This window comes from Lepisosteus oculatus, chromosome 8, assembly GCF_040954835.1.
Source record: "Lepisosteus oculatus isolate fLepOcu1 chromosome 8, fLepOcu1.hap2, whole genome shotgun sequence".
Taxonomy (NCBI): domain Eukaryota; kingdom Metazoa; phylum Chordata; class Actinopteri; order Semionotiformes; family Lepisosteidae; genus Lepisosteus; species Lepisosteus oculatus.
This window is the reverse complement of record NC_090703.1, coordinates 39,991,848-40,009,441: the sequence shown is the minus strand read 5'-3', so window position 1 is coordinate 40,009,441 and position 17,594 is coordinate 39,991,848. Positions and strand designations below refer to the sequence as shown.

Here is a 17,594-nt window from a genome sequence, read left to right as displayed (position 1 = left end):
TAGTGAAAGGATGTGTAGTCACTGCCTGGCATTTCTAAGGTGACCAATAACTCATGAATGTCTAAATAAGCTGACGGCCATAAATCTATTTAATGAACATCCAAAGACTGGATGGTGGATACTTATTTACCTATCTGACTTTTCTTTCTACTCCTGATCTCCCAACCATCTTTCGCCTGATTGTGGTCTCCTGCTTGTCCCCCAAGCTTGTTTATATTCTAGAGGTGACAAGGCCTTTTCTTACTACTCCCCAAAGCTCCAGTAGTTCTTTTCCAAAGGATATCGGAGAGTCACCAACCCTGAACACATTCAAATCCACACTTAAAACCTTCTTCAGAAAGGCTTTTATTTAACTTGTCTATGTTTGCTTATTGCTTCTTTCATGTGTATCATCAGAAATGTAACCACACTCTGACTTATTGCAAACCTTTCATCTCTGTTCAACAGCAAAGTTTACTGTATATACTGTATAAGTACCGTATACTTTTTTATTTTATTGGTATGTTCTAGTATTAATGAATATACACATAGTCTGATCAGATACACCAACTTTAAGTCCTGTAAATCTCGGAAATATGGATTAAAAAAATTAATTGATAAGCCCATTGATAAGACCATTTGTGTTATCTTTCAGCATTCTGAAATGCTGAAGGCACATACTGTAGGCATATAGGCACAGTGCATCTGAAAAACTAATTTTGTCTCAGTTACACACTTCAAATATCTCTATATGAAAACAGATATATTAACATGGTCTGTGCAGGAGGCTTGCTTGGAACTAAAGGGCCATTACTGTATCTACAAACACAAACTAAAGTTTCAATAACTTTTGCCTATTTCATAAATGTGTGATCTTTAATGCAACATGTAAGCACAACACAATATTTAACACTGAAATGATACATTTGTAGCCTGTTTGTCTGAGATGACACAGGAGATGAAATTAAAAACTGGAAGTGAGAGAATTGTTTGCAAAGCCTACATGCTAATGAGTAAAAAAATAGCTTAGAGGGTTGTCCATAGTAAATAAAAGTGAAACATTTACATTTTCTAGAAACTTCAACAAAAAAGGGCATGAGGGGCTCAGTGCACATGGTGAAGGAAGTGATTGTTACAGGCATGTGCCCCAAGGGTATATATGGTGAAGGTATATACGTGATTTCACTTTTGTCATGAGTCTGGACATTTTGGACGTGATTGTCAATCATTGTTGCATGATGAGCTCACAAATATACAACTTAATTCTTAATGAAAAATGACTCCTTTGAAAAACTAAATATATCTTCATTGTCAATTTTTTCTTCAGTGATCTTCCCATGCAGTGGACCCAGCTGTCTCGAAACTGCAGCACTGACCGCAGTAGCTCCATCGGCAGCATGGAGAGTCTTGACCAGCCCAGTCACGGTTACTACGAGAGACAGCTGTCCCCGGTGGACCAGGCCGTCTTCAACAACAAGAGAGACTCGGCATACAGCTCCTTTTCTGCCAGCTCCAACACCTCGGATTACACGGTCTCCCTGAGGGCCGATGAGGCCAGCTCCATGGACAACCTCCTTCAGGGTTTGGGGAGTTGTCGCCATGCCGATGGCAGGTGCCTCCATGGAGCTGGTGAGGCGGGAGAGTTCTCAGAAGAAGGCAAATCCCGTTTCCCGGCCAAGCATCCGGAGGCCAAGGGCCGGCCGTCATCCTACAGCTACGAGGAAGACCGGGAAAACGCGATCGCCAGGGAACCTCCTCAGCCTCCAGCTCGCAGAGAGAGCTTCATCGCTACCCAGGCTGTTTCAGGATCCATAGACAAGCGCAGGGCCTCGGCTCCAGTTGACATGCTGAGCCTCTCCAGCTCCTGGATCCGGGAATCGCGTTCATCCATGCGGAGTGAAGCCTCAAACCAGGAGTGCTGTCCTTGTGACACAGGAGGGTCAAGAGACTGCAAAGAGAATGGAACTGTGGAGCAATATTACACACTCAGCTCACAGCTTGAGCCTTGCTGTGACTGTAAGAAGGAAACAGATACCAAAGAGAGTTACCCTGGCTCATGTTCTTTAGACCAAGAGACAGATAGGCTAGACGCAAGCCCCTTGCTCGATGAGGCTTCCAGGCCAGACCCCATAGATAGCTCCTCTCATGTACCTTTCGTTTCTAAGAAGAAGCATCTGGTCATGGCACATAGACACAGCGCACCTGAAAAACTTGTTTCATCTCAGTTACACTGTCTTGATCTTTCCAACAGCAGCCAGGGCAGGAGTTCATCTCCCCACAACCAGTGGGTCAAATCTTCTTTGTGTCATGGGGAAAGTCCTGAGGCCCCCAGCAGTGATGCCTTATCTCAGAGCAAATGGGCAGAAAGCAGGTGTTCCACCCCCGGTTCAGCTGTCAATTCAGAAATGGAGGAGTCCAGAGTTGAAGCAGATGTCCTGGAAGCTGCTTTGCCTACACAGCACACCTGGGGAAGGTCACTCAGTGTGCCTGGGGACACCGTTAGCTGTCATTCTAAACCTGTCCAGGCTTTTGACTCCACCAACCAGAGGGAAGTGTGCCTGACCGCAGCATCCAGCATGGACGTTCTGCTGGAGGAGGTGAGGGAGGACGAAAGCCACCACCTGCAGCAGCTTATCCCGAAGCCCAACTCCTCCCGGCACCGGTCCTCCAAGTCGAGGAGACGCAGTGAGCGATTTGCCACAAATCTGCGCAACGAGATTCAGCGCAAGAAGGCGCAGCTGCAGAAAAGCAAGGGCTCATCTAGTCTCCTCTATGGAGAGGAGATGGTGGAAGAGGTGAGTGAGCAGCCTGAGTGCGAAGCAGCAGGTGGAGAGAGTGTCCCTTCCTCTCAGGGGATGGACAGCAGACCAAGTAAAGCTTCCATTGCCAGCGGAGCAAAGATCGGCCTGCCAAGCACTGGGAGTCCCAAAAAGACAGTGTGTGCGACTGCAAGCCCTCCTGGGCAGGTTTCTTGGCCGGACAATGGCACCAGATGTCAGGAAGCAGATGAGGTGGGAGCTTGTGGGAAAGGGGGGAGGTGGAAGTGGACTCCAGAACACAAGCTGCAGCCTAAAGGCATGCCAGAGAGGAAGTGCAAATGGGAAGTTACACGGGCACCCAGAACCACCAAACTAGCTGATGCTCCGGAGGAGTGCGACATCCCTCCCTTCGCTGACCGGAGAAAGTTCTTTGAGGAGACCAGCAAGAGCCTTTCAACCTCTCACCTTCCTGGCCTGGTGACCAGGCATAACAAACCCACCCATCCCAGGACATTACAGGCAAAATTGGAGCACTCTGGCAGCTCATTGGAGCAGAGCTGGAGGAGGTACTCTGCATCTGCTGGGTTCTCTTCCAAGGAGGCCAGCGTCTGCTGCCCCTCAGAGAGCAGAGGTTTAGAGCAGCAGGTGGTCAACCACCAAGAAAAAGAGGAATGTGATCCAGAACAGGACTTCTGTTGTGGACACCAACTGCTCAAGCCAGTGCCTCTTGAACCCCAGCCCTGCTTTGTCAACGAAGACTGTAAAAGGTCTCCTAAGAGATGTCAGCAGCCTTGCAAACACTATGCCCGTCCTCAGCACTCAGCTTTTCACCCTGTAACTGCAGCTGTGTGTGATGACTGCTCTCCCCCTCGTGTTCCCTGTAATCCGAGAAGCAGGACGCCGACTGAGGTGAGTTTTGAAAGCTGTTTTGAGGGGAAAAATCTTTTTGTTTTTTCATTACCTTCTTGAGTGGAAGGCTGAAAGCAAGACCTCTAAAAAGAACGAGTGCTTTACAAGAACCCCTCAGAACGATTCAAGGTCAGATGAAATATAATAACCAACGTTAATTCCTTTATAAATTTCCGAATAGAGCAGAGTGTTGGCTGAATTTATTTCAGCACAGCTTTATTCTCTGTACTGAGTAATCACTCTTCACACCTGTTTGGATATTAAAACAGATTCTGCAAACAGATCCAATAACAGACAGGCATATTGCTGGCCAGATATTGCAGGTACCGACTGATATGTACTGTACATCCACTCAAATGTGAAGTCAAGAAAATGGATTCACTAATAATTAAAAGTATAATTAGTTAAAAAAGACCTTACTCTTTTATATCAGTGTGCATTTCCAGTGTGCAAGTACCCATGGAGGTCTAGTAACACAACACATTTACTGAAAAGCAGCCCTTTAAAAGTAAGATTATTAAAACACTCGAATATGTTTTTACACATTGAGAATAATCTCTTTTGGGATTGTGTATGGCCCTGTGACTACCTGGGCTTGGAATGTCAAAACTAAGAGCCAGAGTCCCAGTGAACACTAGACACTTACTGTAAGTCCATATTGTCCTAAAGGTAACACCTAGATCAATGATCACAATGATCAAAGGCACACTAGAGTTTTCTTTTTCCAGTTTATTTTAATTTAGGCAAACAACGACCACATACAGCCTATACAGTAACAGGCAATAACTGTTTTTAATCAGAACCTGAACATCACCACTGCTGTTTTAATGCTCAAACATTTTAGCAAATATAACGTCTGCAGAAAGCATAGTTATGAAGGTTTATGGAACATAAGAACTGCGAATCCACAGAAATCAGAACATAAAGGTTCCAAACGAGAAGAGGCTCTTCAACCCATCTAATCCATTTGGTAGTTAATAGATTCTTCAACCTAGGATCCAGCCATTTCTTGAAAGAAACTAGGGTATCGGCTTCAACAACATGGCTGGGAAGTTTGTTCCAGAACTCCTCAGAGTTCTCAGAGAGAAGATGTGCCTCTTGGCCTGGTTGGAGGATTTGTATCCAACTGTTTCTTGAAAGAATCCAGTGGATTGGCTTCAACAACATGGCTGGGTAGTTGAACTCTTTGTTTAAAGCAGTGCCACCACTTTTCAGTTTTAAAAACACTCCCACATAGTTTCCACTTCTTCCCTCTGGTTTGTATTATACTGTGAAATGTCGCCACCTTTGTAACATAAATGTGAAGAAGATATAATCTAGTGTAAGTATAATGAGAGAAATGTAATGTTCAAAACCCAGCCATGTTGTTGAAGGTGATAGCCTAGCTTCTTTCAAAAAACAGCTGAATGAGATCCAACTGGCCATTAACTACCAAACAGGCTACCTGGGCTGAATGGCTTCCCCTTGTTTGTAACCTCTCTTACGTTCTATAAATAGTAATGTTTAACTTTGTGCCCAATAACTTAATATTCTATTTATTTTAGTTGCCGTTCTTAGAACAATTGGTCTAGGTGTCCCTGTTTTCTCCTGATTAACTTAGCAAATGGTTTTCACAGGCACATCCTGCAAGGGATCAGGAACACACAAACACCAACAGGAAGCTCAGTCTGACAGAGAGGTAAAGTATTTCGTCCGTGGTTCTTGTTAGTCATGGAATAAACCTGGAATGACTGTCATTATCAAGATTATTGGTCATTTCAGGGAAAACAAAAATCTCATGAGACACGTGACAGACATTAAAAGGCTGAGGATGCCTAATATTTTACAGTGGAGTCCAGAATGCCTTTGTGAATGTCACTGTTTATTTTATTCATGACAAAAGTCCCACAAACACTGCCTGTGACAATTCAGTTAATGCATTTACACAGAAATCTGTTTCATTCTGTTCAGTGCCTCAGAAACCAGAGCCAGATTCTTGAATAAGGAAAAAAGGAAGCAGGCTTCTAAAAGTATTAGTACTTTTGTTATACAGAGATTGCTTAGACTTGGTTATGTAAAAAATCTATACTGTTCTCTCTTATTTTCAAACACTGGATGAGGTTTGTGTCTGGGGCCTTCAGTTGTATGTGAAAGAGTTTTTGTCTTGCTTCTAGAGACTACCAGCATCACAAACACGACCTCCAGACAGCAGAGGGAGCTGTGGAGCAGGAGAACACCCATTGGGGTCGGTGGAGCGAAGCTCAGGGCTTTGATCTACCTTCGCCCCCACCTCATCCCGATGAGCGAGCACCTTGTTATCCCCAGCGGGGCCGGGCCCTCTCGGAGAGCGACATCCGCCTGGACCTGCAGCGATTGCGGCACCGGGCCATGGTTTTCGGTGGGCAGGCCCTCAGTGAACTCGAAGAGGCAGCCCCAAGGAAGAAAGGCCCACCACCCCCAAGACCTCCTCCTCCTAACTGGGAGCAGTACAGACGCAGGAGGGCATCCCAGCACAGCCTGTATGCCCCCTCATCCCCTTGCGAGCCAGCTGCTCCATCCCAGCTGACTAGGCCTGTGCACCCAGGCCACAAGTGCTTCGAAGGCTCTACTTGCTCTGCCTGTGGCTTGGAGACATCCCGACAGCGGTCCCACAGTCTGACCCTCCGAGGCTTCTCTGAGAGCTGCCTACACTGTTGTAAAGAACACGTCGCAACTCCCCGGAGTCCCACGTCTCCACCTGCAACCTTCACACCAGCCTGCTGCCTGAGAGAGGACTCGGAGCACGGTGACTCTGAACCACGCGGGGCTACAGACTCGCTGGCACAGCCTCCAAATTTGCACACAAGGTGAGAGAATGTGATGTTCATATGTGGTTATACTCCTTTTAGTTACTGGTACTATTCACAAGATAGAAATACCTAAGATCCAGTAGATTAGACTAAGTGATACTACTGATATTTAGTATCACTACTGATATACTGGTTAAATCTGAAACGACTTAGACCGGGTTGACCTTGATATCCACATCTTTCAGTAGACACTTTCAATATGCTTTTAAAATGCATCAAGTACTGTAGGGTGGAACTTGAGTAGCTTCAATAACTCAATTTAGGTCTTACAGTCAGTGGCAGAGCCAAGACTTGAACTTGGAAACAGGGAAACTTAGGGTATTTTTCTGCCTTAACATACTGCCAGGCCGTCTTAGCAGTATTGCAACACATTGGACTGACTGTTCTGAAGAGAAGATGTTATCTGGGTCTTGGCTGTCATTAGAGGATTAATGTTTCTAAATTGGCATGCTGTGTTTTTGGCTGGTCATGTAGGTCAGCACCTGTATGAGGCCTGTATAGTTGGGCCTTGCCTTGCTCAGCCCATTAATGATCAGAGCTGCAACTGACCTCATTCTCATCCCCCAATGTTTTCTATCTCTGCTACAGTTGATATTATTGTACTGCATTGGCAGAGTAGAAAGTACATAAAATGTCACTCAATCAAATTTTATCAAGGAAGGACCATTTGGAGCCCTACACTTCAAGGCAGTGAGAATAATTGCAAAAAAAAACATTAAAAGCAAGATGAAAAAATTAAATAGGAGCCCTTCTGCCTTCACTCTTACCTATGTGTGGTCTCGGGATTTGTAACCCTGAGCCCCGAGATGAAAAACGCTTTTGGTTTGTGCAGATCAGTCTTTTGGAGTTTGGCTGAATATGACTCCCACCATCTCCTGATGGTAAGTGAGGCACTGGAATTGTTTATTTTGATTCTAAACTAATCCTCGTTTGTGCTGTTGTAGGGTGTCTGGATCTCCACCTCGGAGTACAGAGGCAGAGATGGACAGGCCAGCTGCGCTGAGGCTAGTGACCGTTTCCCAGAGGACAGTAGAATGGGACAGGAGTTCTGTGCCTGCTGGCCTGCATTGTTTGGGCATCAATGCGGAAAATGGCTCCCGAGGTCTTCCAGAATCTTACTTTTCCATGAACTATGAGCAGCACAGAGAGCTGAACAGGAGTCGGGAGGAGCCCAGCAAGCCAGCCCAGAAGGCGCTGCCTGTTCACCATTTCAGTGAGACGCCACTGGAAACGGATATAGACGAGTTCAAGGAAGACGAAATAGAAGAAGAGCTTGCCAGGATTGGCCACAATGACCCACAGCATGTGACTGTTTTGGAGACAAATATAGACACCCTCCCTCAGGAGGTGGGCTGTCCAGTGGCGGAGTCCAGGTCTGGCGGAACATCCACAGCAGATGTCCTGGGACCTGATGTGGGGTTGAAGTCCAGAACTGACCTCACAGGGGAGCTATTTCCCCAGATGGGAGGAGAGTGTGGCCTTGGGCAGCCCAGGAGGTGCAGTCGCAGTGCCTTGGAGTTCAGTGTGGACACACTAGAAAAGTGAGCAGAGTTTAAATGGGGAATAGGAACGTTTAGCAACGTTTAGGCTGAAGACCATAAGGAGTTCTTTTGAAAATCCAGAGGAACACTTAAGAGATTCTCCAGAGGTCTGAGCTATAGGCAATACAGGCCTGCTTTCACAATAGTAGAATACGTGCACTGTCATCTACCCTGGTCTGTGTGTTCTTACTTTGACAGGTCAAAACTGGTCAGGTGTACGTTTGCATCACCTAAATGATGTGCAGTTCTTTAAACACGAGTTAGCATTGTGTACACATAAACAGGCATGCCGTGAGAGCAAACAAAAAGTAGCCGATCTGAATCCAGAATAGCCTGCTCCGAGTAATATTTAGAAACAACTATAGAGGTGAAGGTAAAAAGAAGGAAAGGTTTATTTATGCTTATAACCCACTATAAATATAATTCCTGCTCATAACCAACTATATGTTTGCCCTCTTCTCCATTGAAACAACTAGAGTCTTGGTAAAGTTATTCTTATTTCAAATCTTAGAATTTCAAAATATAAGATAGAATGAGCGTCATATACAATTGCTATATTTGATATCTTAAAATCTTATAGTCATGATCCTGGTCCTCAAAGGACTGTGTTGTATGTTTCATAGTAATTTCACTTTTCTCACTAGGGTGGAGAGATCAGATCTATTGATCCTGGTGTTCCACAGGCAACACTGACTCTGTCTCTGTCCCCTCCAGGCGCTCCAGACAGGGCAGCTCCGGCTCATCCTGTTCGGCCTACTACAGCACCTCTGCTGCCAAGGCCCACCTGCTAAGCAAGATGAAGGAGCTGCCAGGGCTGAACCAGGAGGAGGAGGAAGACGAGCTCTTCTTTAAGAAGGTACTGCTGCTGCCCACTGCTTTTGTACATGTTTTGTTTTTTTTGTGTGGGATGTACTAAATTACTGTAGCACTGTATCCTCCCAGCACTGGGGTCCTGGGTTCAATGCCTGACCTGGGGTGCTATCTTGGGTGGAGCGGTGGCTCTGTGGCTTAGGATCTGCGCCTGTGGCTGGAAGGTTGCCGGTTCAAATCCCACGGCCGGCAGAGGAATTTTACTCCGTTGGGCCCCTGAGCAAGGCCCTTAACCCCAACTGCTCCAGGGGCGCCGTATAAATGGCTGACTCTGCACTCTGACCCCAACCTCCTCTCCCTGTCTGTGTGTCTATGTCTCATGGAGAGCAAGCTGGGGTATGCGAAAAGACAAATTCCTAATGCAAGGAATTTTATATGGCCAATAAAGTGATCTTATCTTATCTGTGTGGAGTTTGTATGTTCTCATGGGTTTCCTCCAGGTGCTCCAGTTTCCTCCCATGGGGTAAAGACATACTGGTGGGTTAATTGGCCTCTTGGAGAACTGGCCCTGGTGCGAGTGTGTGTATTTGTGTCTGTGCGTGCCCTGTGATGGACTGGCATCCCATCCAGGGTGAATCTCACCTTGTGCCCGTTGCTTGCCGGGATAGGCTCCAGCTCCCCCGTGACCTCAAATGGGATTAAAAATAATGGTGGATGTACTATTTTTTTTTAATTTGTGCTGAAGAGGTAGTGTTCAGAAAGCATTTCTTGCTCGGGCTGAATTGAGGTTTTCCTAAAAGGAAACACTTTCTTTCACACAAATTTTCTCATTCCCTACATGTTTTCTTATTTGGAGATGCAAATGTGTAGGGTGTCGATACATGTTTTATGAATATAAACCAATATGCCAAAATGAAAACCCTCATAATTGAAGGCAGATGACATGAGCTCATATCCCAAATGTGCAGTTATAGCCAGACAGGAAGAAATACAAAAAAAAGGCTAAATAATGAATAGTTACCAGCTTTTCTAATTTTATTATATTTGCTTTTTTCCCCCTCCCAGGAATATTTTCTGCTGTAACAACTACTCAGGTTAACCTACGAAAAATTTCTTACTGCTGAGTAACAGGAAATAACGTGTGGAAGCAATTTTCTGTTGTACCTTAATTCTTCATCAAGTGCTTTGTAAATCATTGCTCAGGCTAGATTCTCTTGCACACATTCTGTCTGCAGGCTTTGAAGACTCTTTTTACTGACTTTTTTAGAGAAAATAACATGCAGAGAATATAAAATAGACTTTGAATAACCTAATGAAACTGCTGGGCTAGAGAGCTTGGTGAGCGTATTTCACAAAGAACAGGGAGGAGTGTTCTAGAATGCTCATACTGTTCTTTTGACTAGTGTATCAGTCAACGTGATGACTTTAGATCACAGAGGGTGAGCACAGTCCAGTAGTCTGATTCTGATAAAGGAGGAAACGTGAGGTGTCTGGAAGTTTCTGAGATGTTCTACAGTAAAGCATATTCAGACTGTTCTAAAGAGATATTGTTTGGCTCTTGGCTATCATTAGGGGATTAATGTTTCTAAATTGGCATGTTGTGTGCTTGGCTGGTCATGTATATCAGCAGCTGTACAAGGCCTGTATAGTTGGGCCTTGCCTTTCTTTAGCCTTTTAATGATCAGAGCTGCAACTGACCTCCCTCTCATTCCCCAACCCTCTCTCTGTCTGAGTTTAGCAAGGTTCAGTAAGTAATTTCACAATCCTAAATTTGGGGAGGCATTCAAAGAATGATTCTAGTGTTTCTAAACTGTTTTAAGAGGAAGATAAGCACAAAATTATTAGAAACTCTTACTCAGTTAAGTTCTGTGACTCTGATCTGCAAGAACAGACAGACACACCTATTATAGTTACTTAAATACACAAGGAAGTGCTACTGATTTGATTCTTTAAATGCCCCCAAACAGATATTGACTCCAAGGCAGATTGAAACATCTCATACAGTAAAAAAAGCCATGCACATTTCAGATGCTAACTGGGCATAAAACAAATTTGGAAAAATCTGTATACCTTTTCTATTGGTGTGTAGGACAATTACTAAAACCATAAAGAAGAAACTCTTAATATACAATATGTAAAGTTTCTGAAGGAATTTATGAAAATTAATCTTGAAGGAATAGAAAGCCGATGTGTCTTTCAACAATAGAGTTTTGTGCATTACAACATGTGGGAGTTTCTCCTTTATTCACTTGCAGGGCACCATATTGTGACCCCTAAACTTTTTCATGTTGGACAGCTTGAGCAGGTCATGGCATGCATATCAACTGGATTGGGGTCTGTGGATTTTTCTGGCCAGAGCAGGTGATGAGAGCCTCTTAAGTTCCTCATTCCAATTACACATTGCCTGCTGTCGAGAGAGTCTATTCATATGTCTGGCAGTTTTTGGTGTTTTGTCTGGAGGTTGTCCAAGTACCACATCTTGAGCACTTCATGATACGGTCTCTTCTTCTGCAGCAACAGCTGATAGACAGCCTGCGAAAGAAGCTGACCGTTCTCCGTGAGGCCCAGAAGGACCTGCAGGAAGACATCACTGCCAATGGGGCTCTGGGGGAGGAAGTGGAGACCTTGGTCCAGGCAGTCTGCAAGCCTAACGAGGTGGACAAATTCCGCATGTTCATCGGAGACCTGGACAAGGTGGTCAACCTGTTGCTGTCACTGTCTAGCCGCCTAGTCAGGGTGGAGAGCACATTGGATAGCCTGAGCCCAGATGCCAACCACCATGAGCGGGTAAGGAGCAACCAGTATCACCCTATAGCAGCAATTTCTGTTCCCTGTGCTTATCTGCAGAGCTCCAGATCCAGTGAGTGTGTAAGTTGTACCCTACACACACACTGTACCAATCATGCTGTGCCTGTGATAAAGATATCTCCTACACACACACACACACACACGCTGCTCCAGTGCTGCTGTCCCTCTGCTTTGTCCTGCGATAAAGCTGTCCCCTACACACACTGCTCCAGTGCTGCTGCCCCTCTGCTGTGTCCTGTGATAAAGCTGTCCCCTACACACACTGCTTCAGTGCTGCTGCCCCTCTGCTTCGTCCTGTGATAAAGCTGTCCCCTACACACACTGCTCCAGTGCTGCTGCCCCTCTGCTGTGTCCTGTGATAAAGCTGTCCCCTACACACACTGCTCCAGTGCTGCTGCCCCTCTGCTGTGTCCTGTGATAAAGCTGTCCCCTACACACACTGCTCCAGTGCTGCTGTCCCTCTGCTTCGTCCTGTAATAAAGCTGTCCCCTACACACACTGCTCCAGTGCTGCTGCCCCTCTGCTGTGTCCTGTGATAAAGCTGTCCCCTACACACACTCCTCCAGTACTGCTGCCCCTCTGCTGTGTCCTGTGATAAAGCTGTCCCCTACACACACTGCTCCAGTGCTGCTGTCCCTCTGCTGTGTCCTGTGATAAATCTGTCCCCTACACACACACACACTAGTCCAGTGACGATTCTCTGTGGTTCCTCCCTCAGCTCACCCTGCTGGAGAAGAAGAAGCAGCTCCTTGGGCAGCTGGGAGAAGCCCAGGAGCTGAAGGAGCACGTGGACGGGCGGGAGCGAGCTGTGTGCCAAGTGCTGGCGCGCTGCCTCACCCCCGACCAGCTGCGCGACTACAGCCACTTCGTCAAGATGAAGGCTGCACTGCTGGTGGAGCAGCGCCAACTGGAAGATAAGATCCGCCTGGGCGAGGAGCAGCTCAAGGGACTGCGCGAGAGCCTGGGAATGGGTTATGGGCACTACTGAGGACAAGACTGGGGGATTTCCACATTGCTACAGCCAAACGCCATCAAAGAGGGGGCTTATCATCTGGTCTACAGTTTGGGCCTGTTTGGACTCTTTTCACCCAGACGGCAGGCCTATATTTAAAGTTGGCCCCTTAAGGGACTGGCTTACAACACCTCTTTAAATTGTGCCTTTCCAAGACACAACTGTGTGCATCATCCACTCACTGTCTTTAAGTCATAACGTGAAATTTGCAGAACCTTTTTAACTATTAGTAAGACGTTGGGCCTTCAAACAGGCAATGTAAAAGTTCTAAAGACTGCATTTGCCTGAAAAAAATTGTATTTACACTCTACATAGTGCCAAAGTGCTTGTAAAAAGTTTTGTTGCAGGTTATTCTATTTATTTATTTTTTTAAGATGAGTCAATTGCAGAACTCCTGCTCTTTCCTACATGTAAATTTACTGGACTGCATTTTTTTGTGATCGGCCAGGGGAGACCCAGCAAATAGACAGCTTTCTAACTGTCTGTGGTGTGGTGGAACCTCAACATTAGGAAAGAATCCAAATTATACATTCCTCATTCCTTCACCACCGAGCCAAAAGAAAGCCTGGAAGCCCTGCACCAGATCCAGCTTTTTGGGAAGTGAGCCACAGGCCACAGAAGCGTAGTCCAGACCCCCACTCCCACCCACCCATTGTGGTACGGGTTTAAGGCAAACAAGTCCTTTCCTTGGGAAGAAGTCACACAAACCCAGTCAGATGATATCAAGCAGATCTTTGGTGCATGCAAACTGTGACAGATATTCAGTGCTTGTGCATATTAGTCAGATTAGTCCCAGGCTGCTGTATCACCTCTACCTGTGTATGTTCCTCAACCACTATTACATCATGGTCTTCTTCTGATTGCATCACAACCTCTTGCCTCTTGGGGTTCAGGTCAATAGGTTGCATAGGTAGAATTATTATTATTATTATTATTATTATTATTATTATTATTATTATTATTATTATTATTGTCTGTAATGTGTTAGAAGTCTACTGGCTTGAAGGTGGTCAGATTGGAGGAGTCTGCCACAACTTCCTCCTTCTCCCCTGTGTGTGATCGTGTGGCTCATAGCTACAAGCCCAGACATGAAAAACTCCCTATTGCCTATTCCACAACTGGTTGATATAAAAAAAAATTTGACCATTCTACATTTAAAAAAAACAAAACAATTACCCTGGATCTGACATGCAGTCAGCACTGTTTCTTTTTCTACCTATGGTTCTCTTCAGCTGATGAAGTGCAATGTACAAATAATACATTAAGCCCATTAAGTCACCTAATTACCCCGAATTAGGATTGTATACAGTAGAAGTTACCAGCAAAGATCCTTCCCTAAAACACATATTGGTTTGAAATAGCTGACTGCACAACCTTACTCCAGAGCACAGATCACAGCTCATTAATTAAGAATGTAAGAATTTTACAGACTGTTTAATTTATTCAGTCATAATCTTCTCCAGAAGCACATAACTGCTGTAATACTACATTGAGCTTCCTCAGTGGCTGCAAAGTAACATTTGCCCTGCTGTTTCACCTAAATGGAAGACATTTGAAGTACTTTGGAACCTACAGGGACAGCGCAGAAGTACATGTGCTGTCTGATATTGACTCATTTGTTGGTAAAGAAATCAGTGTTTCCATCTTTCTGATGGTTGTAAGCAAGTGTCTACATCCTAGTGCACCAGGCTCTGCAAAGTGTTGCATTCTGCCCAACCAAACGGTTTAGTCTGCAAATCAACATCTTGACGTGAGCAGTAGAACAACATCCGTTTGTTTTGAGTTGTTCACAAGAATGACAATCGGACCTCCACCATCCTAGCCATACAGTAGGGGACACTTTGAAAAACTCCATCTGTTTCAATTCTGTCATCATCGGTGCTGAAATCACAGTCCATCTTGAAAGCCACACAGATCATTTTGTGACACTAAAAGCTGATGTAGCTCTGTACATCATTACGTATGTCTTTGAGTGGCCAAGTGCTGTTGCGAACATAACATTGAGATGGGGCTAACATCGGTGTGGGCGAGTCTTGTGACAAGACAGCCCTTCTTTCTCACCATACCTCCATACCTCTCACAGCCACCCTGCTGGAAGTGATAGCTTTATTCTCAGTGAACATCTCAGTGGAATTGTACAGGGTACCATGGTGCTTTTCAAATCCCAGGTGCAGTCACATGTTCCCTGTTCCTCAAGGCTGGTTTTAAAGTTCATAAGGAATGCTTATTTCCTTGCTTCATGTTGAGACAGCTTGGACCTCATGGGAAAACACACTTTTGCTGCTTTTCAGCTTTCTCCTTTGTCTTTCAGATACTGTTATCTGTATTTTTTATATTTTTATTCAGAAATGGACAATACTGCCCTACACTTTAGTCCCATAGCTGACACTTTTGACAGAAGCCACTCCTGCCGATTTCTCTATCCAGGCAGTTGATGCCCAAAGACTGTTTGTAGTCAATCTTATGTATTAGGTACAGAAATACTGGGATAGAACACAGTGTTTCTTTACATAAGACTATAGTCCAGTCAAGCATCAATGGCTATGCATTGTATTTGCTTACAATCCTTCACTATGAGATAATACAGAACTGGTGCCAAAGAGATATTATTATTAAAACAAAGGATAAGGAAGTTGGTTCACTTTTCTAAATTATAGCTGAGTCATACTATCCAAAAATGGACTAACCCGTAATGACAGGTTTGCAGAGCTTATAAAAAGTGTTAACTTCCTGCTTACATATTAATCCAAAAGTGATGTCAGACTCTACGAAGAATGCTAGAATTGCCTTTTGGCCTGGTTTTGACAATACACCTACCTAATTTTTCTACCATTGTGACTGACCTAATTTCACAGCACATGATGTGTATATTTGATAACAGGACATTAATCATACTTTTTACAGTACATTGATTTATATATTTCTCCTCAATCTTTTTAATTACCATACTTTACATCAATCAGTGTTATCTGTAACTGGATATAACACAAAGCCATAAAATGGCTGGTTTACATTTTTGCTTTCCATTGGTTTGTTTCTTAAAAGTGATACTGTGATCATACCAGTCTCTTTTTTGCAAATTGTAGAATGCAGAAGGTAAACTGTACAAAAACACTACCCTTTTAAAAAATGTTTTGAAACATTTCACTGAGCAAACCTGGTGTTTGTTAGTTTCCCTTTTCTGACAAATATCGAAATGATTCTAAGAGATAAATTTGAAGAGCAATACATTTGGCAAAAATTAATAGTGTCACAATTTGAGAGTAAATATAGAGAAAACTGATATTTAAACTTGACAGTGAGAAACTTGCATGCGATCAATAGGCTCCATTACTAAAAAATTACAAAGTTAAGTTTGTGGGTTGGAGTGTTGAGTGATATTTGTTGAGTAAATGAGGAGACAAAAGTACTGTGTTCAGTTAGTCAGATCTTCCCCATCAGCAAATACCCTTTCTGAAAATTGTTGTCAGAAAGTACACAATTGTAGCAGGAATTTGACTGACCATATCTTAAAGTGAGCTGAAACCACTATAATTCTGTAACCACATACTTAACTGGATATAAATTGTGCTTTCCTGAAATGAAAAGCTCTAGAGGTTTTGTAATTTACTTCCCTCAGAGATTTGTAAAAGGAAATCAGTTAAGGGCACTAAGACAATGCAAAATTGCACAGGCCTTCCATTGAAAAACAGGGCAACACATTTCAGGTAAAGAATAACCAGTTTCTTGATATGACTGGAAGGTGCTGACACATACAGGCCGTTTCATGCGGTTCATTGATGCTTGGATGTGACGTTTCCTGCAGCCTGGGTACAATGCAATGTGCTTTTACTCTGTTGTTAATGTTGTCCTTATCCTGGTATTACAGCCAGTACTAGCCACTGTTAGTTATTATGAATCAAACTGGATATTCTTATAAGGAAATGAAGCTGCTTTGTGATTACTTACTGCATTCATGTTTTACTTATTTGTACCAAAAGAAAAACAAATGCTCAGAGTTGTATCAAGACAATTTTGTTTCAATCTCAGTTATTGAATTGCTCAACATCTGAGACTTGCTTGATGTTGTGAAAAGAACTGTTTTCACATGCCAGACCAAAAAATGTATGTTTTGATTGAACATATGCAATGTATTCCTGTTGATATCTGTACTGTATATATGCTAATATTATACATAACCATTTCAAGAGAAAGTCTCCATTTTACAACTCCTAAACCATCATCAAAACTGGAAATAGGATGTTGTATTTTATATATAACAAACATTTTGTAAAATGTTTAAACAGTACCATTAATAATAATACACTTTTTTTTAAAACAAAGAGCATCTGGAGTTTGTGTTATTCTTTTGTTGAAAGGAGCGGAAGTCTTCTGTGTATCCAAGGATATGGGACAGTACAAGATACCTGCAGTTTTTTCTTGGACAGAAAAGAGGTACAAACAAGGGGAGACCGTGTGGCTTGTGTTTTTCATTTGGGTGCTAATTGAGCACAAAGTCTGGTCCAACCCCCATTTTAAAGACAGCAAGTTTGCAAATGAGTAAACTAGTGGCTCATGTGGCCCAGTTGATTACCATTAGTGTGTTGTTCTGAGGGTCTCTGAAAGATCACAGGGTATCTGCTCAACAGCCGATTCAAATCAGGGCATGCAACAAATCACAGTTTATTTGACTTTTCATCCAATTATTTTTGCTTAATTGGTCATTAAGGTCTGAGATGCAATAAGAAACGGAGCCAAGTGTTGCACTTGAAGACCAGAGCTAACTACCCCTTTTCTAGACAAAACTAGAATAATGAAGTGCTTCCTGTTTTCAGTCGTAAATGCTTTCACTTACCCCACCTCCACCTTACTTATTCCTTGATTACTTACTGCATTTATATTTTGATTACTTGAATGATTACTTGATTACTCACTGCATTCATGGTGTCTTTGCTATTTTCCCTGAACA

General features: G+C 43.7%; 1 protein-coding gene across 3 annotated transcripts in view; it reads left to right on the top strand.

The window, feature by feature from the left end:
• shroom4 (shroom family member 4) overlaps positions 1-16,971 on the top strand; it is a 56,287-nt gene extending 39,316 nt beyond the window's left edge. For all 3 annotated transcript variants that reach the window (XM_015351466.2, XM_015351467.2, XM_015351468.2), the window contains 7 exons: positions 1,307-3,647; positions 5,264-5,325; positions 5,801-6,472; positions 7,420-8,016; positions 8,731-8,872; positions 11,341-11,613; positions 12,353-16,971. In XM_015351466.2, coding sequence (XP_015206952.2) covers positions 1,307-3,647; positions 5,264-5,325; positions 5,801-6,472; positions 7,420-8,016; positions 8,731-8,872; positions 11,341-11,613; positions 12,353-12,622 — 4,357 coding nt within the window. In that variant the 3' untranslated portion in view covers positions 12,623-16,971. The remainder of the gene's footprint in view (positions 1-1,306; positions 3,648-5,263; positions 5,326-5,800; positions 6,473-7,419; positions 8,017-8,730; positions 8,873-11,340; positions 11,614-12,352) is intronic.
• Positions 16,972-17,594: the final 623 nt, after the last annotated feature.